The sequence below is a fragment of the Xyrauchen texanus genome, chromosome 27, assembly GCF_025860055.1.
Source record: "Xyrauchen texanus isolate HMW12.3.18 chromosome 27, RBS_HiC_50CHRs, whole genome shotgun sequence".
Taxonomy (NCBI): Eukaryota; Metazoa; Chordata; class Actinopteri; order Cypriniformes; family Catostomidae; genus Xyrauchen; species Xyrauchen texanus.
Window position 1 is genome coordinate 20156057 of NC_068302.1, and position 24125 is coordinate 20180181.

The window sequence follows — 24125 nt, forward strand, 5'->3', positions numbered from 1 at the left end:
AGAAAATCGTACACATCTGGGATGGCATGAGGGTGAGTAAATGATGAGAGAATTAAATTTTTGGGTGAACTGTCCCTTTAAGTTCATGTTTGCCAGTCAAAGGCTAAAAGAATGAAGAATTCCTTTAAGAAATTGCATGTCTGCACTTGCCCAACCAAAGCAGCTCTCATGTCATACAGCGTCACAGATATAAGCAAAAAGTCTTAAAAAGGCCTCTGAAGAAATAAAGCAGTATACATGTTCTCAATTTATTCTGAAGGATTCAGTGATAACTAAGAAATTGTGCCTAAAATGCCAAAGACTCAAAGCTATTATATAATGCTATTTAACCCCCAAAGAGCCCCTGTAAAAAAACGGCAATACTTGTTTAAAGCAATTAAACTGTTCTTCACTAAATTTGTGTTAAAACTACATCTCACATTCTGAAATGTATCACAGCAGGAATAAGTAAATATTTGGCAGAATATTTACAATTTGAATCACCTAAATAATTATTTGATCTCAATCCCTAACATGTTTAGTTACAAAAATTGGCATCAATGCTTGGGTCTCGAAGGGTTAAATGGGAGGGGCCACGATACCAGTGTACATGTTCTGACTCCTAAACTTAAAAAGAACGTTCACAAGCCCCTGATTAGCACTGAACAGGGTAAGAAAAGTACAGATGCTTGTCTGGTGATAGATAGCACAACAGCGCATCACACAGCTCAACACGAGGCAGATTAAACAGTCATGACGCAATATAAACATTTAAATCCTGTAAGAAATACAAAAAAAATAGAGTCCCTGAACCTTTGCCTTTTTTCTTGTACCAATATGTGCACACACGAACACACACAGATCATCTTAATCCATGTGTTTCAACATGATCCCAAAGGGGGTGGAAAGCACCAGATGTGTAAAGCCAGGAACAATCCATCTCAGCATCACATCTACTGATCCACTTTAACATAACCCGCTGCACATAACTATATTCAATAACCTGCAGTGGATATTCTCTGCAAACTCTATAGAAATGCACTGTATGTGCCATCGGGATGTTTTTTTCAGTGTTTTTGTGTGTTGCAGTTTATTGATAACCTGTGTCATAAAAATGCATGTTAAAATCATGTATAGATGGGCTTATCAGAAACGTTTAACCTGAATGGTTTCTCTGTTTTCTTCCTATTCATTGAAACAAAAATTCACACACACCCCACTGTATTAAAGTCATTATACAGTGGAATGAAATAATGTTGAGACTATTTCCAGACAGCTAGCTATAATTAAACACTTCAAATGGAAACAAGGAAAAGACATTCAACAGCACTGCTCCTGAAACTGACCAAATAATCCAGCAATTCTACAGTAAATTATGATATATTTCCATGTTGTAAAGAAAAAAAAAAGTCCTTTATTTAGATCACAATTGCTTTAAGATTACATAATTATTGTGTCAGCATTAAAATGAGCACAAATGTGCACATGAGAAAACAATCATGCTGTGATGTTCTCAAAAGTTTTACTATCAAGACCTGTAAAGCAAACTAAGATCAACAGGACATATGTATCTGCAGTGTGAAAATATCATTGTGGCAGGTTAACATGTATATGTGTGTGTATCAAATGCATGTGTCTATTAGGGTTGTTTTAGCTGGAACGTGTGGTTATTTTGTAGCAAATTTCCGTAAAACCTCAAAGACCAACCGGTGGACCTTTTTTCCCTGCAGAAGGGGGATGATGTAAATATAGCAGGCAGGAAAAGCTCTTCAGTGGACTGACAACCATTTAACAGTTACTATTTTGGATTAAGAACCTTCCTGTTTATGACACACCACCTACAACATCCTAAGCAACATTAAAAAAAATAAAAAGACATAGCACTGAAAATCAAATCTAGTGTTGTGTGATTGCTATTCATTCATTTTATTTTAACTCCCTAAAGTCCATAAATCGCACTAACATCCTGTCTCTCCTGACATTCTAAAAGCAATTTATTGAATTAGCATTTTAAAAAGATTTAGTAGCTTAATTCTCTCCTCTTCATGATTAGTTTTGCATTTTATTCATTTATTCTGTTTATTTAGTTTGTAATTAATTAATATAAATTAAGTTTGACTTGCTTATTGTAAAAGAAACAATAGAAAAGGCACAAGTATGTATACACAGAGGAAACAATGTCAAGTATCACATGTCATATCTGTATGTTACTTGACTTCCTCCCTTTTTGGAATTATACACAGGTCATACAATTCCAAAATCTGAACTAAAACTTCAGTGGGAACTAATGAAAAGCAAAGTTAAGTTCCCCTAAAAACATAAAACATTATCTATGAGTTGTATCTATGATTACATTTAGTGGTGGACTCAAAGTCAATAGAAATAAACTCTTCGAAATGTTTGGTTAGTCATTACCTTTCTGGACTGATAGTATTTGGTTACATTTACTGGAACTATAACATTTTCAGTTAGGGTCACCCATGTCCAGCCTCCCTACACACAAACATGCAACTGGCCCACAGGGAGGTGAAGGCTTCACTTTTGGAATTTGGAATTCCCAATGTGCTTTAAGTCCTCGTGGTGGCATAGTGACTCGCCTCAATCCGGGTGGCAAAGGACGAATCTCAGTTGCCTACGCATCTGACACCGCAAATCTGTGCATCTTATCACGTGGCTTGTAGAGTGTGTTACTGTGGAGACATAGCACGTAGCACAAGCTATTCTCTGTGGCATCCACGCACAACTCACCATGTGCCCCACCAAGAATCACATTATAGCGACCACAAGGCAGTTACCCCATGTGAATCTACCCTCCCTAGCAACCAGGCCAATTTGGTTGCTTAGGAGACCTGGCTGGAGTCACTCAGCATGCCCTGGATTCAAACTCGTGACTCCAGTGGTGGTAGTCAGCGTCTTTACTCACTGAGCTACCCGGACCCCCAACAAAAATGTATTTGTTAATATATTTCATAAGGTCTATTAAAAGATACGTAGGAATGATGAAAAGCCGTTTGTCATAATCTAACTTTTAAATTCCTGCACACTCTCAATCTTAATTTATAAAATGGCTAACAGCAGTGCCAGGTGAATGTAGGAGGAGAGAATGCATTTATTAAATTCTCTTTAACCCCATAGTCTGTGATAACAGTGCTCAGTGAGACAGATTCCACAATGACAGGTTGGCTTGAGCCTTGTCTCTGGGAAACAGCCCCTTTCATGTCTTTCTTTGTAAGCTGGAGTTGTAAACATCTCTACACTGCACTAACTGACTCATTCTGAATTTGTTTTTATAAGTAGTGTAAGAATCAGATGACAATAGTGGAAGGTATCCTATGGTAACAGTCTGTGGACAGTTCAGGAAGAAAGTCATTAGGCAGTTTGGAGAAAGCCTAATGAAAGCTAAACTATGTTTTCTGCCATTGTGATGTTTCCCAAAAGTATTTTCAGCTGGAAAGTAGATCATATTTGAGATCATCTATGAGATCAAAGGCTTGTTTGCTGATTTGAGAGAACGCATTCGCTCATAATTTGATTTTTTTTATAAATAAAACGTATTTTTATATTTTTATAAAAATTTTTGTCATTAACGTCTCTAGATGATACACACAAAATTTTAAATTTTTATAAAAAAAAATTATGTGAATAAACAATGGTACATTTCTAGATTTGTTTTCTAGTTTAACATTATTATTATTATTATTATTATTATTAGACCTTTGTTCTGTTGGACAAGAAAAACAAGCTTCATACCATGTTAAAACATTTGGTTTTCAACCATTAAAAATGGGTCAAATTTAACAATTTATGAGAGGAGTCAAATTGAAAACCCCATATACCTGGGATTAAGATATCTAAGATATTACGATATCTTTAATACATCTAGAGTTATAGAAACTGCAACTTTAAGAAAAACAACTCACAAAAAAGTGTTTTTTCCCCATTTTCTGACACATCATTGGTAAACAATTAAATAACGGATGCTGAAGTCAACTTATTTTAGAACTAGACCTACATATTTCTGTGTAAAAATCACCTTTCTAAGGTTATATATTTTACCTTAAGCTTTGCTCCAGAAATTGTCATTCTGATATCCCTCTACAAAATAATGGATTACTTAGTAAATGTTGATCCATGGTATTTAGTATTTTGGCTTTCATCATCATTTATGTTTACGTTCACCAATTATATAATATATAATATATAATATATAATATATATATATATATATATATATATATATATATATATATATATATATATATATATATATATATATACACTGCGGCATGCAACTCTCCTCCTGACTGGCATCTGGCTTGCTTTTAAAGCCCATCTCCACTCTCACTGCAATGAAAAACAGCTGTTAGAAAATCATTGCCAGGTGACAATACTTACTGTTCTCATCTCTTGATCTCACTCTCCATTCACAAACCACCAAAGCCTGGAAATCATGATATTACAGTTTTAAAATGTCTAGGTTATCCATAACCATGTGAACCCTGACTTCATAAATCATACGAGGCAAACAAACAAAATGTCAAATATGCACTGATGAATAATACTAGTTAATAATACCTAGAAAATATTTTTAATACATAGAATATCAAAATCACAAAAGGAGGTAAATAATTTTTCTATTTGACTCCTAAACTATGTAATAGTCTTCCTATAGACACACTCTCTCAATTTAGACTCATTTAGACTCATCAAAGACTCATCTATTCAGCGAGGCACACGCCTAATTTATCCATCGCCTAATATTTATGCTGCATTAGTCAGGTCTGCTGGAACCGGAAAAACTTCTCAAATTCTATAATGCTCTGCTTTTAAGTGAATGGCATCTACACTAATATTATTATATTTTCATCTTTGTCTCAACCACAGGATACATATCAGATCCATCTCTGGTCTTGCCTGATGTCTGACTCCAACTGCTACCTATTGCTGAGTGAGGTTGATTAACTGCAGCCTGTGCCAGCCAGATATCACTTCAGTCTAGAACAATGGACTTCACAGAGGATGCACTGATGCCAGCTCCAAATGTAAGACATGGGATACTTCACTGGCCAGTGCCTGAAACTTGGACTTAGGATGGACTTCACCGAAATAAACTGCCACAAGCTTCTAGTTGAACTGCAGTGCACCTCACTTATCTCTGCCTGCATCATCTTACTACACTCTTAAAATGGAATACAACTCTAAATAAAATAATACATCTATTGCCAACTAAAGCCTTCATCAGCCAAATAACAAAAGACAATCTGTGTGCATTTCTGCAGTTAATTCAGGATGGACTTCAAAGAATTCAGTCATTAATCTTACACTTAATACAAAATCTTAAACATTGGCCCCTAACACTTATTTAGTTTACTAACTTAAACAATGACTTGTTCTACACATAAATAACTAATATGGCCATGTTTAGCCAGAGAGGAACTGGCCCTCACAGTGATCCTGGTTTCCCCCAAGGTTATTTATCTCAATTAATCAACATCTTTGTTGCTTTATCTTGCTCACTGAGGGTCTAAATACAAATATTATTTATTTATTTTAAGGCAAATTTTACAATCAAGTTTTTATCAAACCACAAAATGATGACTAAGACATTACAGATATTACAGTATTTTTTTTAAAGCATAATTTTCTCTAAAGCTGCTTTGAAATGGTGGTTTGTGAAAAGTGCTATACAAATAAAAATGACTTGACTTGACATGACACTTAACCATGAAGATATCTGGTCACTGATTCTGAATCTCAATTTTTCTCAACAGCCTGTACTCATCCTAATATTAACATTAAAACTCATATTTCACTTTTACTGCCAGCCTAATCATTCCAAGCTCAAACTGGGTGCTAAAATAAACACATATGTGGTCTTTGCATCCCACTTGGATAAACAATTTGGCCTTTGTAGGGGAAAGATAAACTGATTGCGACACCTAAATTCAGAGGTACAGCACCCGATTAGGACCCATTAATGACAGCGCTCTTGGTCTGCACTCCACACGCATTGATTTCAGCAGATGCCTCTGAGAGCAAAGAGAAAAGTGGTGTGAAAAGGATTCCTTCTGTAAATCAATAGAGCTCTTGACAGCATGGTCATCTGGGAGGCAGTGGTCACACGGGTGAGAGTAGAAATGGATTGTTCCAGAAAGTCATGTAGATGCATCTCTCCATTGCTTGGCTACAAGAGGCAACTAAAAAATAGCCTGAGTCAATGACAATTCAATTCACTTAGGACATCCAGATGAGGAGTCCATACAAGATTTGTTTAAATTAATTCTAAGGGAAAATAGCAGCTGGTCGATTGATGGGATACTTTACATACTGTATATAGTTCCTATATAAAACTATGACCAATGCTGTCAAAAGACTATTTTTACCAACCATAAAATGGTATTAGTATCTCTGTGACACCCTAATGTCTGTTGCGACAATTTAGGCAGTGGAAAGCATGGCTGTGCCTAATACTCCTAAAAGGCATTAAAATAGCAATGGCTTTTTGCAGGGGTTTTAATATGCTTTATCTCTCTCGGTCCTTCTGTGGGAAAATCACATGGTCCAATCAACCACAGCCTGTTGGAGAAGGGTACAAAATTAATTTTGCCCCACACTTGCCAATAGCGAGTGAACTGAGAAAATGTGCTACCAAATATATTTCTTACTGGCCATGAAACTATCTTTTTTGCATGTTTTTTTAAATTGAATTTCAATATATATATATATATATATATATATATATATATATATATATATATATATATATAAATTTCTCTGTGACAATGGAATTATTTAACTGTTTCTTCATACATGAGTCTCTCGGTGAAACTTCACCTGCCAGAAAAATATGAAGACATATTGTGACTGTTCCTTATATTTTCATTTTGGTGGCCTGATGTAAGGAATATTTCACGTATTTATAACCACATGGATATTTGGGAGTATTAAAAGACCTTTAGCCATCCTACATAAATTTCTCATGGTAAATTTTCCACTGAGGTCAAATTTGTCATGACAGATGTTTTCTTTAATAGATGGTCTTTAATTTGGTTCACATGTGTAACTTCCATCACCAAAAGTACAACTGACCTTCTTAGGTCACGATTTAAACCATGCAATATTAAAGTTCCTTATATAGCTACGAGCCAAAGCCAGTTTTTACTCACATTTCGCAACCCTGTCAACGGTTAGCTCAAAACTCAGGACACTCTTTCCAGTGAAAATTGCTCATTAGAATCAAACAATAGATGAAGACAATTACAGTGACCAACATTGTTATATCCAAACCAACCATCTAAGCAATTACACACTGGTACGATCATAAAACCAGCGGTCCGCATGGCAACTAATGACCCTGTGGGATTCAAAATCTTAAACCTTCAATAAATCAGCAGTGTGAAACATTTCTGCTTATTTTGCATTTTGAAAAAAACTAAAATGTTCCTAAACAGATTTTACAAGCACATCCCATCCATATACTGAATCTAAATCAAAGCCTCTTGGCATGGGAAAGGGTGGTACTCTTGCTGGACCTGAGGAGTTCAACCACACACTGCCTGCTGGTTTGGATGATGGCCAGATCACTCATCAAAAGACTTATATCATCCACTGTCTGGTTTCTTTATGAAGAGGGATGAATCAATGGTGGATCACAAAAGTAATAAAATTATATTGATTATCAGACAGGTCAAGGAGAGCTAATGAGAAATGAGGGTGTGGCTACCAAACAAACTCATTAAACAAGTTTAAATAGCTCTCAGTAAGCACAGGGGATAAATATTATAGCTTAATAAATGCCCAAATCTGTTGTACAGTGTTAATTTTATGTCATATGATTGTTTGCATCCCTTGCCTCCATGGGAAAAAAAAAAAAAAAACGCATCTGATATAAAGTGGCATCTACAACAACCTTAAAGGCTTAACTTGTGAATCACATGCTGAGCATTAACATAAGAAACTTATACCGTAGCACCAGTTCCACACAGAAATATCATAAATCCTTTAAGAGACGTATCTGACCTCCAGGCTACTCCAAACCAACCACTTTACACACACATATGACTGCGCACCAGACCCGGGGGTCAGTGCCTATGCTTGCAGGCCACTTTACATTTCATTAGCCATGTATTTACCACATTTCTCAAGCAGCTGAGACATTCCATAAACACTTTAGGGAATGAGCACAGAAGGCCCTTTCAATCCCACCAGGGAAGCACGGTGATCCTTTGAGGGGTATTAGGGCACAAAATAGACTAACAGTGGACAAAACATTAGAACTTTTTTCTTTACTGTCATATCTGCTTGACAATGACGTTATGAGATAGGTGGACATCAAGAAATATCTGCTAGATCAAGGCTCTGAAGCTATGGAAAAAGTTGGTTTCTGGTTTACAGTATTAAAGCACTTTAGCCACACATAAAATGTATGAATGTTATTTCATAAGACAACAAAACATCAAAGAAAGAGTCATTTATTTTAAAAGAAAGACACAAGCACACTTTTCAAGCAAAAGGATGTCAGGATTTCTCATGTTAACGCACGTGATAAATTTAAAAGGTTTAACACATAACTTTTTCTTAATCATGTTTAACGCATTTACCGTTAATCCACCATAAACCAGCATAAACATTCGTTAGAAGGGCAGAACCTTTACAATGTGTCCGCCTGGAGTCATTATATTGACAACACCACAAACACACACAACAGCCATGTCAGTGAGCAAATGATGGAGAAAGGAGCTCTTGATGGTATTTGTTGTACAAAACAAGCCCAGATTGGACTTGTGACAGAAATCAAGTATTTTTAAGCCTAAGTAAGGAGCATTTAAATTACCACAGAAGCACGTCAAGTCGTCCAAAATGCAGAATGAGACGTTTTTGTCTGCAAGTGCTTTATGTAGTGCAAATATGTATATGTAAATATGTAGTTCAAAGAGACACTTGACACTGGCGTTGACGCTCTGATGCGAATCATGATCTTGGCTTCGTGATTGCTGTAAAAAAGTGGATAGTTTCAGTCTACCGGAAGATTCATATTTTAAAGGATGAGAGATTTAATGTCCACTGCAACGAATAAGCAACCTATGGGGGGGACTAAGTCTTTCGATTAGTTAAACTCCCACTTAGATTTTGCAAAATGTTTAATGTTACTTGAATTGGTGCTATTTTAGTGCATTTCTGTCTTTAGAATGTGGAAGGTCTTGTTTGGAAAATGTCAATAAATATGATATTGTTACATGCTGTTTTGTTTTCTTTCCCAAGAAGGAAATAAATGCATATTGACAGGAGATGCAATATATTTAGAGTCATATTTGAGCACTTTCAAAATCTGCGATTAATCTCAATTAACTACGATAAATGATGCGATTATTCACGATTAAATATTTTAATCAACTCAGTAATTAAGCACTAGTTTTGATTGATATAACTATAGGTATACTGTTAACAACTGAGACAATAATTATTTAGACACTTTCTGGTTGTCAAACTGAATGGAATGTGTCCATAGTTAATATGACAAATTACACCTGTGGTCACTCTGCTAAAACACCTGTGTGAAGTTGAGGGTCACTGACTTCGCACAACCATTAAAAAACTTTGGCAATAGTTTTGTCAAAAATAATGGCAACAATGGCTAAAGGGCTTGTCACGTTTTGAGTCTGTCTGTGCTCTATTGCGTCTTTTACCATTGCCATGCATCAAACTGGTTTTCAGCGTCTCACAGGAATGTTGTATTTTATTAGACTCAGTCATGTAAAAAAAAAAATTACGCCATCTTTTAAAAGCGCATCTCGAGTCAACTGCATTCTTTTATATCCGTTGTAATGCATCTACCGAACGTGCTCAGTCTGAATGGCCTTTAAGAAAAGTAAAGATAGTTCTGCGAAAAAGTCTTAAATCAGTTTGCAGATGCCACTTGGTTTTACATTTTGTCAACATGATCACATAGAGAGTCAGCATGTTGTTTGAAAGAGTTCCGGTACCCTAGGACTCACAACAAGCGAGATATCAGCTCCAGTGTGTTTACCTCTCCCTGTGGCGTGAGAGAAAGCTTGTTGTGTCAGCAGCATGAGAGACCTGGGTTTGGATCCCACGTTGGAACCAGAAAGTAATTGTGTTTGCATAATCAGTAATCGGGTTTGCATAATCAGTAATTGCGTTTGCATAATCAGTAACAAGATTGATTCGGAAGTTGTGTTTTTTTCCATGACATTTTTACTCCACTGATGGTTAAGTTTAGCTTTGGGGTTTGGGTTGGGGGGGTACAGTTTATAAAATATGCATTCTTCTTCACTGTATAACAGTCTGTACTGCTGAAAACAACTTTTGCCACCCCTCTGTGACATTTAACCCAGAAAATGGAGCTCCCGCATTCCCATACGCCCAACAACAGTTAGGTTTTGGCCACTGGGGGCAGTGTTTAAAAATTTGGAAAGCACAGACCGATTTTAGCTAAAAAAAAGTCAACCTACTGTTTCTGATTTCACTGTGAGATCAGTCTGATTTTGTTGGTTAATGCAATGACTTCCATACATTTCGAAGTGTGACTGGGCCACAGTATGAGAACTTGCATGTGCATCTTTGCGAAATAAAATAAATGGGAGAGGCTGGGAATGGTGAAATAAATTAAGAAATAAAAAAAGAGGCAAAATTACAAGACAGTTGTTGAAAATGATTGGCAGGGGTTATGATGCTACAGTGAATTTCAGGGGGTACAATCATTTCAGATAGCAAGAAAATTAGGTTGGATAGGTTACACTGCTAGGGGGAGATTTAAGAGAGGAGGTGGTATTGTTGCAGGCAAAGGGGCTGGTGCAGAATTAGGACAGGGAGGTGGCATGGGTAAGTAAATCTGAGAAGCACAGAGTGCACGTTGCAATAACAAGACTGCACTGTACTGAACACCTCAGGGGAAACACATGACATTGTCATGATTCAGTCACTGTGCTGAGTGTAATGAATAAAGAAAAGAAAGCAATGGGCAGAGATTGAAAGTGATGGAGTTAAAAAAACGGATAGATGCATTAAAACACCATGAAATATCATGAACCATGATTTGCAACTTGCTAGTTGGTTGCAGGTGGTATAAAAGGGGAGGGACATTCTCATTCTATAGTATTGGATTGGACAAAAATCTGTGTAGTGCAAGATTAGTCATCAACATTTATAGTCATTTTCCTGGAAGAAAAAGATGCGTAAGTGTGTTAGAGTAATTTTGCCAAATTTTAGAAGCAAAAATAGACTAAAATGGACAAAATGCCAGCAAACCCAAAAATGGTTTTCATTGGGACATTAAAAGAGGCTTTTTCTGTGAATCAAATCAATGCAGAGAAATGGATTTAATATCCATTAAAAACATAAATAGATGCCACAGGAAGCAAGACAAACACAATGATTGCAAATACCGGAGAAGCCAGATCTTCAGTGTCCATTTGAAGTGATGAAAACACCGAAATCTTTTCATGATAAAGCTGTTCACTCTTTCTGTAATTTGACATTTCCCTCTATAATTAAGAGGCTATTCTGTCATTGTGACATATCCAAACACAGTGTGTGAAGAAGAAAAATATAAAATTCTAATAGCTTATTTCTACAATTGTCAGAAGTGTGCCTGTCACAGTGTTACATGGGTTTGTTGAGATTCTTATCTTTTTTCTTTTTAACATTTCCTCAAAACAATGCAAAACATAGTCATATTATCAAAGAGAAAAATATCTATTCATGAAATAGCAAAGGGAAGTTCACTAAAAAGTTCAAATTCTGAAATAATTTACTCACTATCATGTTATTACAAACTTCTTTGACTTTCTTTATTCCATGGAACAACAAAGTCTAGACAAATTGATTTTCAACACTAACTTATAAACCTATAAAGTCAGACCTACCATGAGCACCGAGGTTGTTCATCTATGCTATCTTTAATAGGGCAATTACTGTTGAACAACTACATTACCCATGGTCCAGCAGAGAAAGCTTCACCAATTCCGGAAGCGACCACTCACTCCCATGACATACTCTGAATGATGCAAACGATTCGGTCTCTCTGCAATCAAACTACTTATATTTGTCAAACTATCAAACTACTTATATATTTGAGTATATCGGAATATTTCATAATTTTATACTTGTATAAAACTATTGATTTTTGGTTGTTTATTATATTTCCATAGTTTTGTCGCAAATGCTTTGTGGAATTGTATTCCGTGACCTCATGAAAAACAGTAAGTACACAGACTTGTACCTTTGACTTTTAGTCAGAATTTCATATACATTTTTGCCTTAAAACACAGTCTGTAATGTTTGTGATTCAATTCGGAGCTGGTTGGTTTGGTTCATGCTTTAAAACTCTTTTATGGAGGATTTTATGAAAAGTCTCTTAAGAAATTAATAGGAAAATACTTGCGGAACCCGACGGCTGAAAAAGTGGGCAGGAATGTTGCACACTATTAGTTCTACAAAACAACTAATTCCCCAAAAGTTTTACTTTGTGGACAGTAACTGAAAACTTTACATTACATCTGTGCTAGCAGACTGCATTATTAAATACCACATGATAGTGTTTATGTGACTTGAAGCAGGAAGCTCCTCCCATGAAATGACAGTGAGAAAGATCTGCTCTTTCCCCTGCAGCTGGTTATGGTGGTCCAGGGCTCTCTGAGCCTGTGCCAGCTGGATCCATGCCAGCCTGCCCTTGTCCCTGCCCCATTTACACAGTCTTGCCCTCAAGACAACAGGTGACACACAAACACTCAGAAACAAAAAGGGATAGTTAGCGTGTCTTTGGGCATCATTAGCACGAAAACACAGCTTAACATACTACATAGGTTGACTGTTTGAAAAGAAGCAAATTACATGCAGTGGTTTGTTGCTGCTGTCTGGCTTTGTGTGCACATGTTGTCCGTTTGATGTTGACTGAGTGGTATTTTTGATGTCTAAGCTTTCGCTGGATTTATGAGCTTTGGCAGATGATAAAATGGAAAAACAGTAAGAAGGATGAATGCGAGCAAATACCTCTCTCCATTCCCAAAACTGAACTCTACAGATTCTGGCAAAACTAAAGATACTATATTTTGAAGTCATGGAAATCAATGATTACATCTGACCTAAAACTACCTATGAAACTCAACTACCACCTATGACACTCAAAAAGATTTCCAAGAAGATTCCACAAATGCAGTAACCTTAACATTGCATCCTCCAGCAAAACTTGCATGCCGACATGAACATTGGAATTTAAAGGTGAAGAACGTAATTTCCAAACTGATCTCAATGTGAATTTTGCAACAGTAGTTTGACATTTCTGCTGCTGAAATTGGTCTGTGGCTGTGCTTACAGAAATTTGAGGCACTGCCCACAGTGGCAGAAGCTGGAAGTGTTGAATGCATGTGTGAGCTCCAGTTTCCAGGTGAAATATCCACAATAGGGCCGATTGATAATTTGGGAATCGACTCTGATTCCGATTACTGGTTTTGGAATCGATGGAATCAAGAGTCCATCAAGAGTCGATACCAGACACAATTTTTCTATTCTTTTCCGAAAATAATGGAAAGTTAAATCATATAATAAACAGCTCACTACTACGCATTTTTTGCACTATTTATAATAGCATGAATGAAATTTACTATTAATAGGTCCATTCTAAAATTAATTAGTGCTGTTAGGCTTCTGAAATGTGCAGTAGTTCAGTGGTCGAGGAAATAAACACAGTCATGATATCAACCAGTTTCCATGGTTTTTCCTCCAGGAAGCGAGCCTGGGTCTGATCCTCCTGGGGTAGCGTCTGCAGGTTCACAAGCCCGGTCGAGGTCTTAGGATGACATGGGCGTCTCCCAGACCGAACTCCAGGCAAGTGTTGCTGACAGAGAACACTTGCAGGTCCCAAACCCTCTTGATGGAAGCGAGCAAGATCAGGAGGGCCGTCTTCAAGGAGAGGGTTCTGAGCTTGACTGATTCTAGTGGCTCAAAGGGGGGTCTCTGGAGGCCTGAAAGGACTACAGAGAGATCCCATGAGGGGAACAGGCATGGCCTGGGAGGGTTCAGCCTGTGACACTTGGAGGTGGAGGGGGACAGCCTACCCTCCAGCCTCTCCTGCAGAAATGAGAGCACTGACACTACTGCACATCTCTGCAGGTCTTCAGAACGGGAAGAACACCAATTAGCGAATAAACGCCACTTCAGGGCGTAAAGCTCCCTGGTAGAGTGAGCTCTGGCTTGGTTGATCGTGTCTACGACAGTAGGTGTTAGGCCACTTAGATCTTCCGCATCCGGTCCAGGGGCCAGACATGTAGGTTCAAGAGGTCTGGGCGTGAATGCCAGAGTGGGAATTTGCCAGGGAGGTGCTGTCGCGAGGAGTGTAAGATCCGAGAACCAAGTCCACTAGACTTGGGGGCCACTAGAGTGACTTGTTCCTCGTCCTCCCTGACCTTGCACAGCACCCATGCATTAGGCTCACTGGGGGAAATACGTACTTGCGCAGCCCCCGGTGCAGCTATGTGCCAGTGTGTCTGTCCTGAGGGGAGCCACTGCTAGGGAGTGCCAGAGCGGGCAGTGGGAGGTCTCTTGGGAAGCCAACAGGTCTACCTGTGCTTTGCCAAACCGCTCCCAAATCAGCTGGACTACCTGTGGGTGGAGCCTCCACTCTCCGCTGAGCATGCCCTGTCATGACAGCGTATCCGCTGCTGTGTTGAGGCTGCCCAGGATATGGATGGCATGCAGTGACCTGAGTCGTTGCTGACTCCAAAGGAGCGAGATGGCGGGCAAGTTGCAACATGTGACGAGAGCGAACGCCGCCATGACGATTTATGTACGCTATCGTGGTGGTGCTGTCTGATCAGATCAAGATGTGCTTGCCCCGAAGTAGTGGGAGAAACCTCCGCAGGGTAAGGAATACAGCCAGCAACTCTAAGCAGTTGATGTGCCAACCCAGCCCGTCCAGGAGCCGGCGGCTGAGTGCCCGTTGGAGGCATCTGTGGCACCCCAACCCTGTTTGGAGGCATCTGTGGTGACCACATCGCGTCGGCACACCTGCTGTAAGGTGACTCCTGTCCACAGAAAACAGAGGTCCAGGGGTAGAATGTCTGGCGGCAGGAGGGGGTAATGAACACACGGTATGTGCCGCGGTGCCATGCCCATCTCGGGACTCAAGTCTGAAGCCAATGCTGAAGTGGTCTCACATGCATCAACCCCAGAAGCGACTACTGCAGAGGATGCCATATGCCCCTAGAGACTCTGGAATGGTTTTAGAGGAACCTCTGTGCCTAGTTTGAATAGGGTGAGGCATTTCAGCACCGAATGCGTGCGCTCGTTAGTGAAGCGTGCATTGAGACTGAGTCTAACTCCATGCCAAGAAAAGAGATGCTCTGAACGGGGGCGAGCTTACTCTTTTCCCAGTTGACCTGAAGCCCTAGACGGCTGAGATGCCTGAGCACCTGGTCCCTGTGGGCAAACAGTAACTCTCGAGAGTGGGCTAGGATGAGCCAGTCGTCGAGGTAGTTGAGTATGCGGATGCCCACTTCCCTTAGCGGGGAACCTTCATAAAGACGCTCCTTGTCAGCTCAGCGTGCACCTCCGGGTAGAAAGGAACCAGGGACGGGACAGGGACGGGCACGGGGGGTGGGTGGTGTGGCTGTGAGCGTTGCCCAGATTCGAGGAACCAATCGTTTAGCCATGAGGGCTGCGGGGAGGATGGAGGGTTCCAGTCCAACCCCACGCTCAAGGTGGCCCGGGCAAGCATGCGGCCATCTAGGCGTCAGCTTCAGAGTGGGTGGGCTGGCCCATTACCATGGTTAAGTTCTTACAGTGTGAACAAGAACCATCCACAAATGCCGCCTCAGTGTGATCGCGGCTCAGACACACGAGGCAGCGCCTATGACCATCAGGAGCGTAGAGATATCGACTGCATCCAGGAACTACACAGAGGCGGAAGGGCATCTTTAAAAAGATGCGGACTGAAAAGGACATTCAACGCTTGCTGTGTGTGCTCTTTTAGAGAAATTATACTCTTTTGTGAGAAAATATACTCTTTCAGTAGCGCTGTCGAAGCACCCAGGGGCAAATCTGCACTGGTGTGCAGAGAAGGAGAAAGCCGCTGATACCTGCCGTAGATCCAACAGCAAACGCTCTGCAGAGGTGAGTGGAACAGAAGTGATCTTAGCTCACTGATCGCACAACCGCTCTGCTCCGAAGAAAAAATCTGAATGGACAGACGCACGATTCCCTCTTTTTATACCCGAATGTCTGGGGGAGGGACATGCAAATTCTGTCTGCCAATTTCTCATTGTCCTTTTCTCAAGTTCTGAGGTAACCTAGTCCTTCAAGAAAGACCCCTAGTGTCACTTCAATCGAAAAAATGTCGCGTGAGCGACAGAAGGGGAACCCATGTTGCAGAGGCTGCTTGCACAACTTGATCGCAAGAATTATGATTGTTTTCAAACAGGTTCCCAAAAGCTCCCTCAATCTTCCATTGGTCATCAAACAGATAACCCAGCCCCAAACTCACACAACTGGTTGAGTCTGGCTTGTTGGGATGCTTAAAAAACATAGCTATAGTGTTTAAACATTTCGCCAGATCAAAATATGTACGGCTTACTTACAGTAGCCTCTGCATATTAAAATTGGACAAGAGTTAGAATTTTAACACTGGAAAAATTACATTACCTTTAAAAAAACTATTAGCATGACTATGAAATTGGTCAAAAGAGCCTATAAAAGTGCCATGATTTAAAAAAAGAAAAAAGTTGCATCCTATAGCAAACTCGCTGGCAATCTTGAGCCAGCATGCACGGTGGAACTTAAGAGTTTGTAAGGACTGTAACAAAGGTCTGCTTATTCTGATAATACAGACAGGATTAGCATGTCTGCCAGGGGCGCTTGCTCCTAAGAGGTGACTTTTGACACTGATGGATCAAAAACAAGCAAGATTTTTGCATTTAAAAAAAAATTCTTTAGCATTTGCACTCTTCAGCAAGTTAATACAATTTTTATTCTCTCATCATTTACTCACCCTCATGCCATCTAAGATAAGTATGACTTTCTTTTTCTGCTGAACGCAAACAAAGATTTTTAGAAGAACATCTCAGCTCTGAAGGTCCATACAATGCAAGTGAATGGTGATCAGGCATTTGAAGTGTTAACATAAACATAATCCATCAGACTCCAGTAGTTAAAACAGTCTTCTGAAATGATCCAGTTGGATTTGGGTGAGAACAGACTAAAATATAAGACATTTTTCACAGTACATCTTGCATTGCAGTTTCTAGGCACGATCATGCTTTCAAACTTGATTACATTTCCTAGCGCTTGAGGCATGCACAGAGTGCTGGATGGTGCTATAGGAAGTGTAATCGAAATCCTGATCGCCAAGGAGACTGCTGTCAAGATGTACAGTGAGTTATATTTTGGTCTGTTCTCAGCCAAAACCAACTGGACTGCTTCAGAAGATATTGATTAAACCACTGAATTCTCACGGATTACTTTTATGCTGACTTTATCTGCTTTTGGAGTTTCAAAGGCCTGATCACTATTCACTTGCATTGTATGGACCTACAGAGCAGAGATACTCTTCTAAAAATCTTTGTTTGTGTTTTGCAGATGAAACAAAGTCCTAATCATCTGAGATGGCATGATGGTGAGTAAATGATGAGATAATTTTCATTTTTGGGGGAACTATTCCTTTAGCCACAGAAGTGGTTTGAGGAAACATTTTTATAGTGGGTGTTACTACTAGGGGGAACAACATGTGGCATGAATCTGACACTTTGGTGACTGTAACTTTATTAACAATTAAAACATATACAGTGGCCCAAAAAATATTTGGAGACTTAAGTAAAAGTATCTGAATGTCATTACATTAGATTCAAAATATCAAATCAAGAGGCATCTGTAAACAAATTATGCGAGACCTTTTCTCACATCTAAATTCAGATATCATAGCCATTTTGGGGCTACTTTTAACATGTTTCCAAGGGGTTTTTTCACATATGAACTTTTATGTGGTTCCTTAGTTTCTAAATACATTTTAAGGCCACTGTAATTAGTGAGCTTACATATTTTCAAAGCACATTCATATTAAAAGGCTGCCTAGAGTATAAATCTAAATAAATATGTATTTTAAAAAATATCAGGGCAGTTACCACAGACTGTGGCACGGCATGTCCTAGTTTGACAAACACACGTGGCTGCACAGACGTTTACACAAGGGAGGGTGTCTAGGTGAGCATGACTGAAATTTTATAGAACTAAAATCTGTGAATCACACTCTCACTGTGAATCAGGGTAACAGAAATAATGCAGCCTGTTTAACCTAAACTAACTTGCAAGACTCGACCGTGCTTGTTTGTAAGCACCTTTAGGGCTTTAGATTAAGATTCCAAAGAAAACTTGGAGAAAACTTAGAGACAGACTGAATTTTGCTCTACGTCTACACTCCAGGCAGAGTTCCCAATGGTGTAAATCATGATTCATCAAGACACTGTCACTGAAATACCGTTTTCTACTCTACACTCATTATCTGCAAATTGTTTGTTGTGTGCTGACTTTGTAGCCCTGTGCTTTCTCTCTGCCTGCTTATGTAACTACAGCTGACTGAGCTGATGTCCAGTGAATCGCTGCTCTTTTCTGCTTAAGAGGAGAGAGATCTGATTTTGTCTCTTGATTTCTCTTGTTTTTGAAAATGTAACTTAAAGAGCAATCAGAACTATATAACAAGACATTAAGGCAATTTACAATAGTGCGTTATAAAAGCAAAGTGGGGGAGGTAACAAGACTTAAAAAGCCATTACATGGACAATGTAGCAATGACATCTGGGTAATCTGCTTAATATGGAAACAATGGATATATCGTTATCGTGCAATTGCTTAAGCCAGAGGTTCCTAACCTTTTTTTTGTCAGCCGAAGCTTTATGACCTCAATTATGCTGGAAAATTTAAAATAAACAACTGTCAAATAAACTCGTTTTCCAGTATATCCAAAAATCCTTACAAGGCAATTTACTTGAGAAGCAAAATTACATATAAAGTGAGATTAAAGCTATCAGAGAAAAGTAACATAATTTTGTGAGGTTTATGCTTTAAACAAATAAAATAAAAAAAGCTAATGGGGTATGAAAATGGGTTTTCCCTGTGAATTAAGATAATTAATTTTTCTTACCCTACTCTCAAATACATTATTCTGTTGTTAGATTCTCAGAAAGCAAGGCATAGTATCTCATGTTATTTTGCTTTTAAGTACATTTATCTATTTTTAATTTTAAGATAATTTTACATGTAAAAAAAGACCCCAATTCTGAGTCCGAAAAGTATGAGGATTTTCTTGAAGTATTCCCTCAGATTGTTGCTATTTTATCCTATGAATAAATATAATGAATTTCACATGTTGTTGTGTGGAAATAATTAAAATAATGTGTGTAATCATTTTGATAAGTTCATGTACTTATTCCATTTTGATGGTTTTCATTTTATGCACTTATTCGATTTTTAATGTTCTCATTTTTTTATTCCATTTAATTTGTCAATTGGCATTTGGCATTTCTATCGCAATCTCAAATGAAACCCCAGAAGTGCCATCAAAACCCCCCCTGGTTGTGAAACCCTGGCCAAAGCATTTAAAGTTAATGCATCAGTAACCGAAGTGCCCGCACTACAAAAACACTGAGTTTGTGTTCAAGATTCCTTCACACAGAGAAACTTTGATTCGGATTCAGTAACATGCATATCTTTGTTTGGAGCACTCTTCTTTTACATTAGTTCACTGTAGTAACATCCACATTTCATTAATAACTGACTGGACCAGACCTCACACAATCAAATAATGTATGCCACTTGCATTGTGACCATTCATCCGTAACTCATTACTACATTATTCTGTTGAGCTCATATGCAAAATGAATAACCATCTCTTGTGTGCTTGCATTCAGCCCAATATGGACCCACATATGTCTGATTGTTTAGTCCGAGTGGCCATGTGACATTTGTTGTATCTTCAGACCTCGTCTTAATTTTATGCTTGTCATTTGTCTTTCACCCCACCCCCAAAAAAGAACCCCTGCTAAATTAATCATGCTAGATGACCCCTTTAGGTTAATTAGCCCTCGGCAGTACAACAACACTAATGTGAACTGATGCACTCTGGGTAAACAGAGACTGTGACTGCACTGCCTCAGGCCATTCTTGGCCTCAAATGCAGCAGATCAGACTAGTTTCATCATCAGACAGAGACCAGGGGGAGGTGGATAAACCACATGGACAACTTTGCACAAAGACAGTAGACGGGTGGGACTGTTGTTAGAAATCTGTTTTGACTAAGGAATGTCGATATCATATAGTTTAACATTTTGATCAAATGATCTGAGTCATTTAACATTTGATATGTATAAATTATATTCTAGGCCTAGTATTTTAATTTAACTTTTTTTTTTATTTAAATTTAAATATAAAACAAATAATAATAAAAAGACCTCATAAAAACACATTTTATCTCTGAAAATCAACACTGAATATTGCCCCATGAAGGGATAATTCACCCCAAAATGAAAATTCTGTAATAATTTACTCATCCCATGTTGTTGAACCATGTTTGGTTGAATGTAAACCTGACTCACCATTCACTTTCATTATATCGAGAAAAAAAAAAAAGATGCAACGAAAGTGCATACTCATAGCGGCTGAGGCTAACATTCTGCATAATATCTCCTTTTCAGTTCAATGGAAAAAGAGAGTAATTCAGGTTTGGAACTAAATGACAGTGAGTAAATGATGACAGAATTTTCCTTTCTGGATGAATTATACCTTTATTAAAAAAAATAAAGGTTGGTGTATGAATGTGTGTGTGAATGGGTGATTGGGACACAGTGTAAAGTGCTTTGGTAACCTCTGAGGTTAGAAAAAGCGCTATATAAGTGCAGACCATTTACCATTTTATTAAAACGTTAATTGCTGTCACTGTCATCCATTTTCCTGTGTAAGACTGAAATCTGACCTATGGGTAGGCCCAAACAGACCCTAAATGTGCAAAAGTAAACACTGAAAGAATGTTGTCTTACCCAGATCTCCATGGAAACTGTTGTTAAAGTTGTTGGAGCTTCCATCAGCAGGCCAGATCTTGCGGACACCAACAAGATGGCACTCAGAGAGCGCTAGCTGTTGCTTGAGACGTTTGTGGGAGTAAGGTGTAGGAGGACTGCCGCTCTCAAAGGACTGCTGAGAGTGCTGGGACGGAGAGCGACTCTTCTCTCGGTACATACGGTAGGCGGTGGGGCTCGGGGACACGTGGCTGGACTGACCTGAGGAAAAGTCCTCTTCGCTGGAGGTCAGATTTTCATTGGAGCTGCAATCAGGCATGTAGCCATCCTCAAAACTCCCAGGCGAGTACGAACGCCTGGGCCACGTTAGATGCAAATCCTCCCCATCTCCCATAATGCCCCCCACATAAACAGTTGTATAGGGCTGACAGTCAGACTGCTGCCAGTTCTGTTGAGGAGCTCTTTGAGACTCAGCCTTCCCTCCATTGAGTCGTATAGAACTTTCTTTGAGGAACTGAGGATTCTGATCAGCATCTTCATCCTCACAGTTGTAACTGGCCTCTGCGGATCTGTCATTGTGTTTAGACTGCACAGGTTTATGGACATCCCCAAAAGCAGTGGAAAGGCTACACGGTAAAGAGGGTAAGGACCTCTTGCGCTCCATCTGCATAGCTTGACTGCCCAAACTACTTATCTTTTCAGAGACTTCTCTATCATTGACTCTAACAAGACCTTTCTCATGGTGGTACTCCATATTCACATAGTAAGGCCTCTCACTTTTGCCCTCCCCTGATGTTTGAGAATTGGCTCGCCTAATACGCTCAAAGTTTGACCTGAGAGCTGCAACTCCCAACCCCATGTTGGCTTTCTCCTTTTGTGGAGACTCAAGAACCCCATCCACCTCATGGTGTCCAGAACCAAGGCCAGCACTGGGCAAATGTGGCGTTTCAATGCTCCTTTTTTTGGACGGAGACATCCCATTTGTTTCCCCATCTCTGTTTTTCTGTCTGTCCTGGTCTGAGATATTCCCTCCCTCTACCTCAACACACAGCTGAGACTCACGATTCTCCTCTGAGGACCAACCTGCTGTTGTGTGCTTCGGTTTATCTGGTTGACACCTGCTTCCTTCAGCTTTTCCAGGCAGCTGATGATGGGAGTTTGTGCATGCTGGCTGGTTCCCATCACTTTGTGAGACCTTACTGAAGCCCCATCTTTGAGAATCGTGGCTTCTTCTCTCCTTGGCCAGAAGCGTTTGCAGGTAGATCATACGAAAGCGCTCTTTATTTACTTCCATCTCCAGTCTCCTGATAGATTTTCTGCATTTCTCCAGTTCTTGCTCAATGTTTCCAACAGAGTTCAAAGCCATTTCAGGAGGATCTGAGTCAGGAAACTGAGCTTTCCATGCTTCCACAAAACCAACAGGTTCTACCATGGTTGCTTGATGCTAGATCACTTAATTAGTGAGAAAATAATTGTCAACATAATCGACATTTTGTTTCTAGTAACACACACAAAGCCAACGTTGATAACTTAAAATGTTTCTTTTCACTTGAACTTGTTCTGTATGCATAACATAATCACTTTCATATCTGACAAATACTTATTAAGCTGATGTTGGACAGATGCTCACCTCTCTCCATAAACAATCACAAGCAACACCGAAAAATCCATGTGCACTTTAAACATTTACATCCTCGTTTCGTCCCATTGAAACGGAAAATGTGCGATTGAGAATCGCTCTTTATAAACACTGGTTCGCTCGCGACATGTACTCTCATTTATGTTATCAGCGCAAGTTGCTGTAACTTATTCTGCTCATTTGAACGTGAGTTCCAAAGAAGCTTCTAGAAAATAACCGCTTTAGTCTCTCAAATGTCCATTGTGTCCATATTTCGCAAAAGCGGTCTGTACTCTGAGTAAAATTGCTGTCCGTCGCTCCATATGATCAGACTGTACTCTCTCATTCTCTCTCTCTCTCTCTCTCTCTCTCTCTCTCTCTCTCACACACACACACACACACACACACCCACACACACTCTCTCTCTCTCTCTCTCTCTCTCTCTCTCTGTGTGTGTGTGTGTGTGTGTGTGTGTGTGTGTGTGTGTGTGTGTGTGTGTGTGTGTGTGTGTGTGTGCTGCAGGAAGAGGTGGGACTAGACGGAGTCCATGATTAATAATGACTGCTCAGACAATCTCAGTTTAAAGGGATATTTTCAAAAATGAAAATGGTCATTATCATTTATTCGTCTTCATGCCATCCCAGATGTGTTTATGGCTTTCTTTCTTCTGCTGAGCACAAACAAAATTTTTTAGAGGAATAACTCAGCTCTGTCTTTCAAGTGAATACTGACCAGAGCTTTGAAGCACCAAAAAGCACATAAAGTCAGAATAAAAGTAATCCACCTGACTCCAGTGGTTTAATCCATGTCTTCAGAAGTGATATGATATGTGTGGGTGAGAAACAGATCAATATTTAAGTCCTTTTATTTTTACCATAAATCTCACTTTCAAAATATGAAAGAATGTGAAAGTGTATTTATAGTAAAACGTATTAAATATTGATTTGTTTCTCATCCACACTTGCTTAAAGAAAGATATAGCTACTCATCTGAGATGGCATGAGGGTGAGTGCGTGATTTTTTGGGACACTATCCCTTTTAATATACCGGGTCTTTTATCCAGAAACAAAGGCAAATAAAACATAAAAAGCGTTTGCCACGTGTAGGTACCGTTCAAAGAGACTGCGTTATGTGTGCTCCTGCGCTGTTTTTCAGTTGTTTTTCTAATAAACCATGCATTAGATTGACGCATTTGATCGTTGTTGTCTCTGCGTCTCGCGCTGGTGTGCCGCGTTTTTTATAGCTACGTGTCAGAAGGTCAACTTTTAAAAAGCGTTTGTTTTTTGAGCAAGAATGTTTTCAGTCTGAACGGCCCCTGTCAGGTTTATTTCCACCCACAATCTTGTTAATTTATATTGTAGCCTAGATGTTATTTTTATTCTTTTAACAGGAGGCCGCATATTAATTACCAAGATAATAATTCATACCGTATTTTTTTAAGCTAACATCCTAAAACATCTTGACTTTGTTCTCCACTGCGAGGTGTGAAGCGCTGAGGCATTTAATCAACA

At 39.2% G+C, this 24125-nt stretch overlaps 2 protein-coding genes across 2 annotated transcripts in view; both read right to left on the reverse strand.

The window, feature by feature from the left end:
• The window catches only part of LOC127621477 (breakpoint cluster region protein-like), a 71296-nt gene extending 48305 nt beyond the window's left edge, over nt 1-22991 (reverse strand). The window contains exons 1-2 of the mRNA XM_052095106.1: nt 22627-22991; nt 21018-22448 (exon numbers count right to left, since the gene is read on the reverse strand). Of these exons, the coding sequence (XP_051951066.1) occupies nt 21018-22428 (1411 nt within the window). The 5' untranslated portion in view covers nt 22429-22448; nt 22627-22991. The remainder of the gene's footprint in view (nt 1-21017; nt 22449-22626) is intronic.
• LOC127621481 (phosphoglucomutase-like protein 5) overlaps nt 1-24125 on the reverse strand; it is a 242965-nt gene that overhangs the window by 154057 nt on the left and 64783 nt on the right. The window lies entirely within an intron of this gene.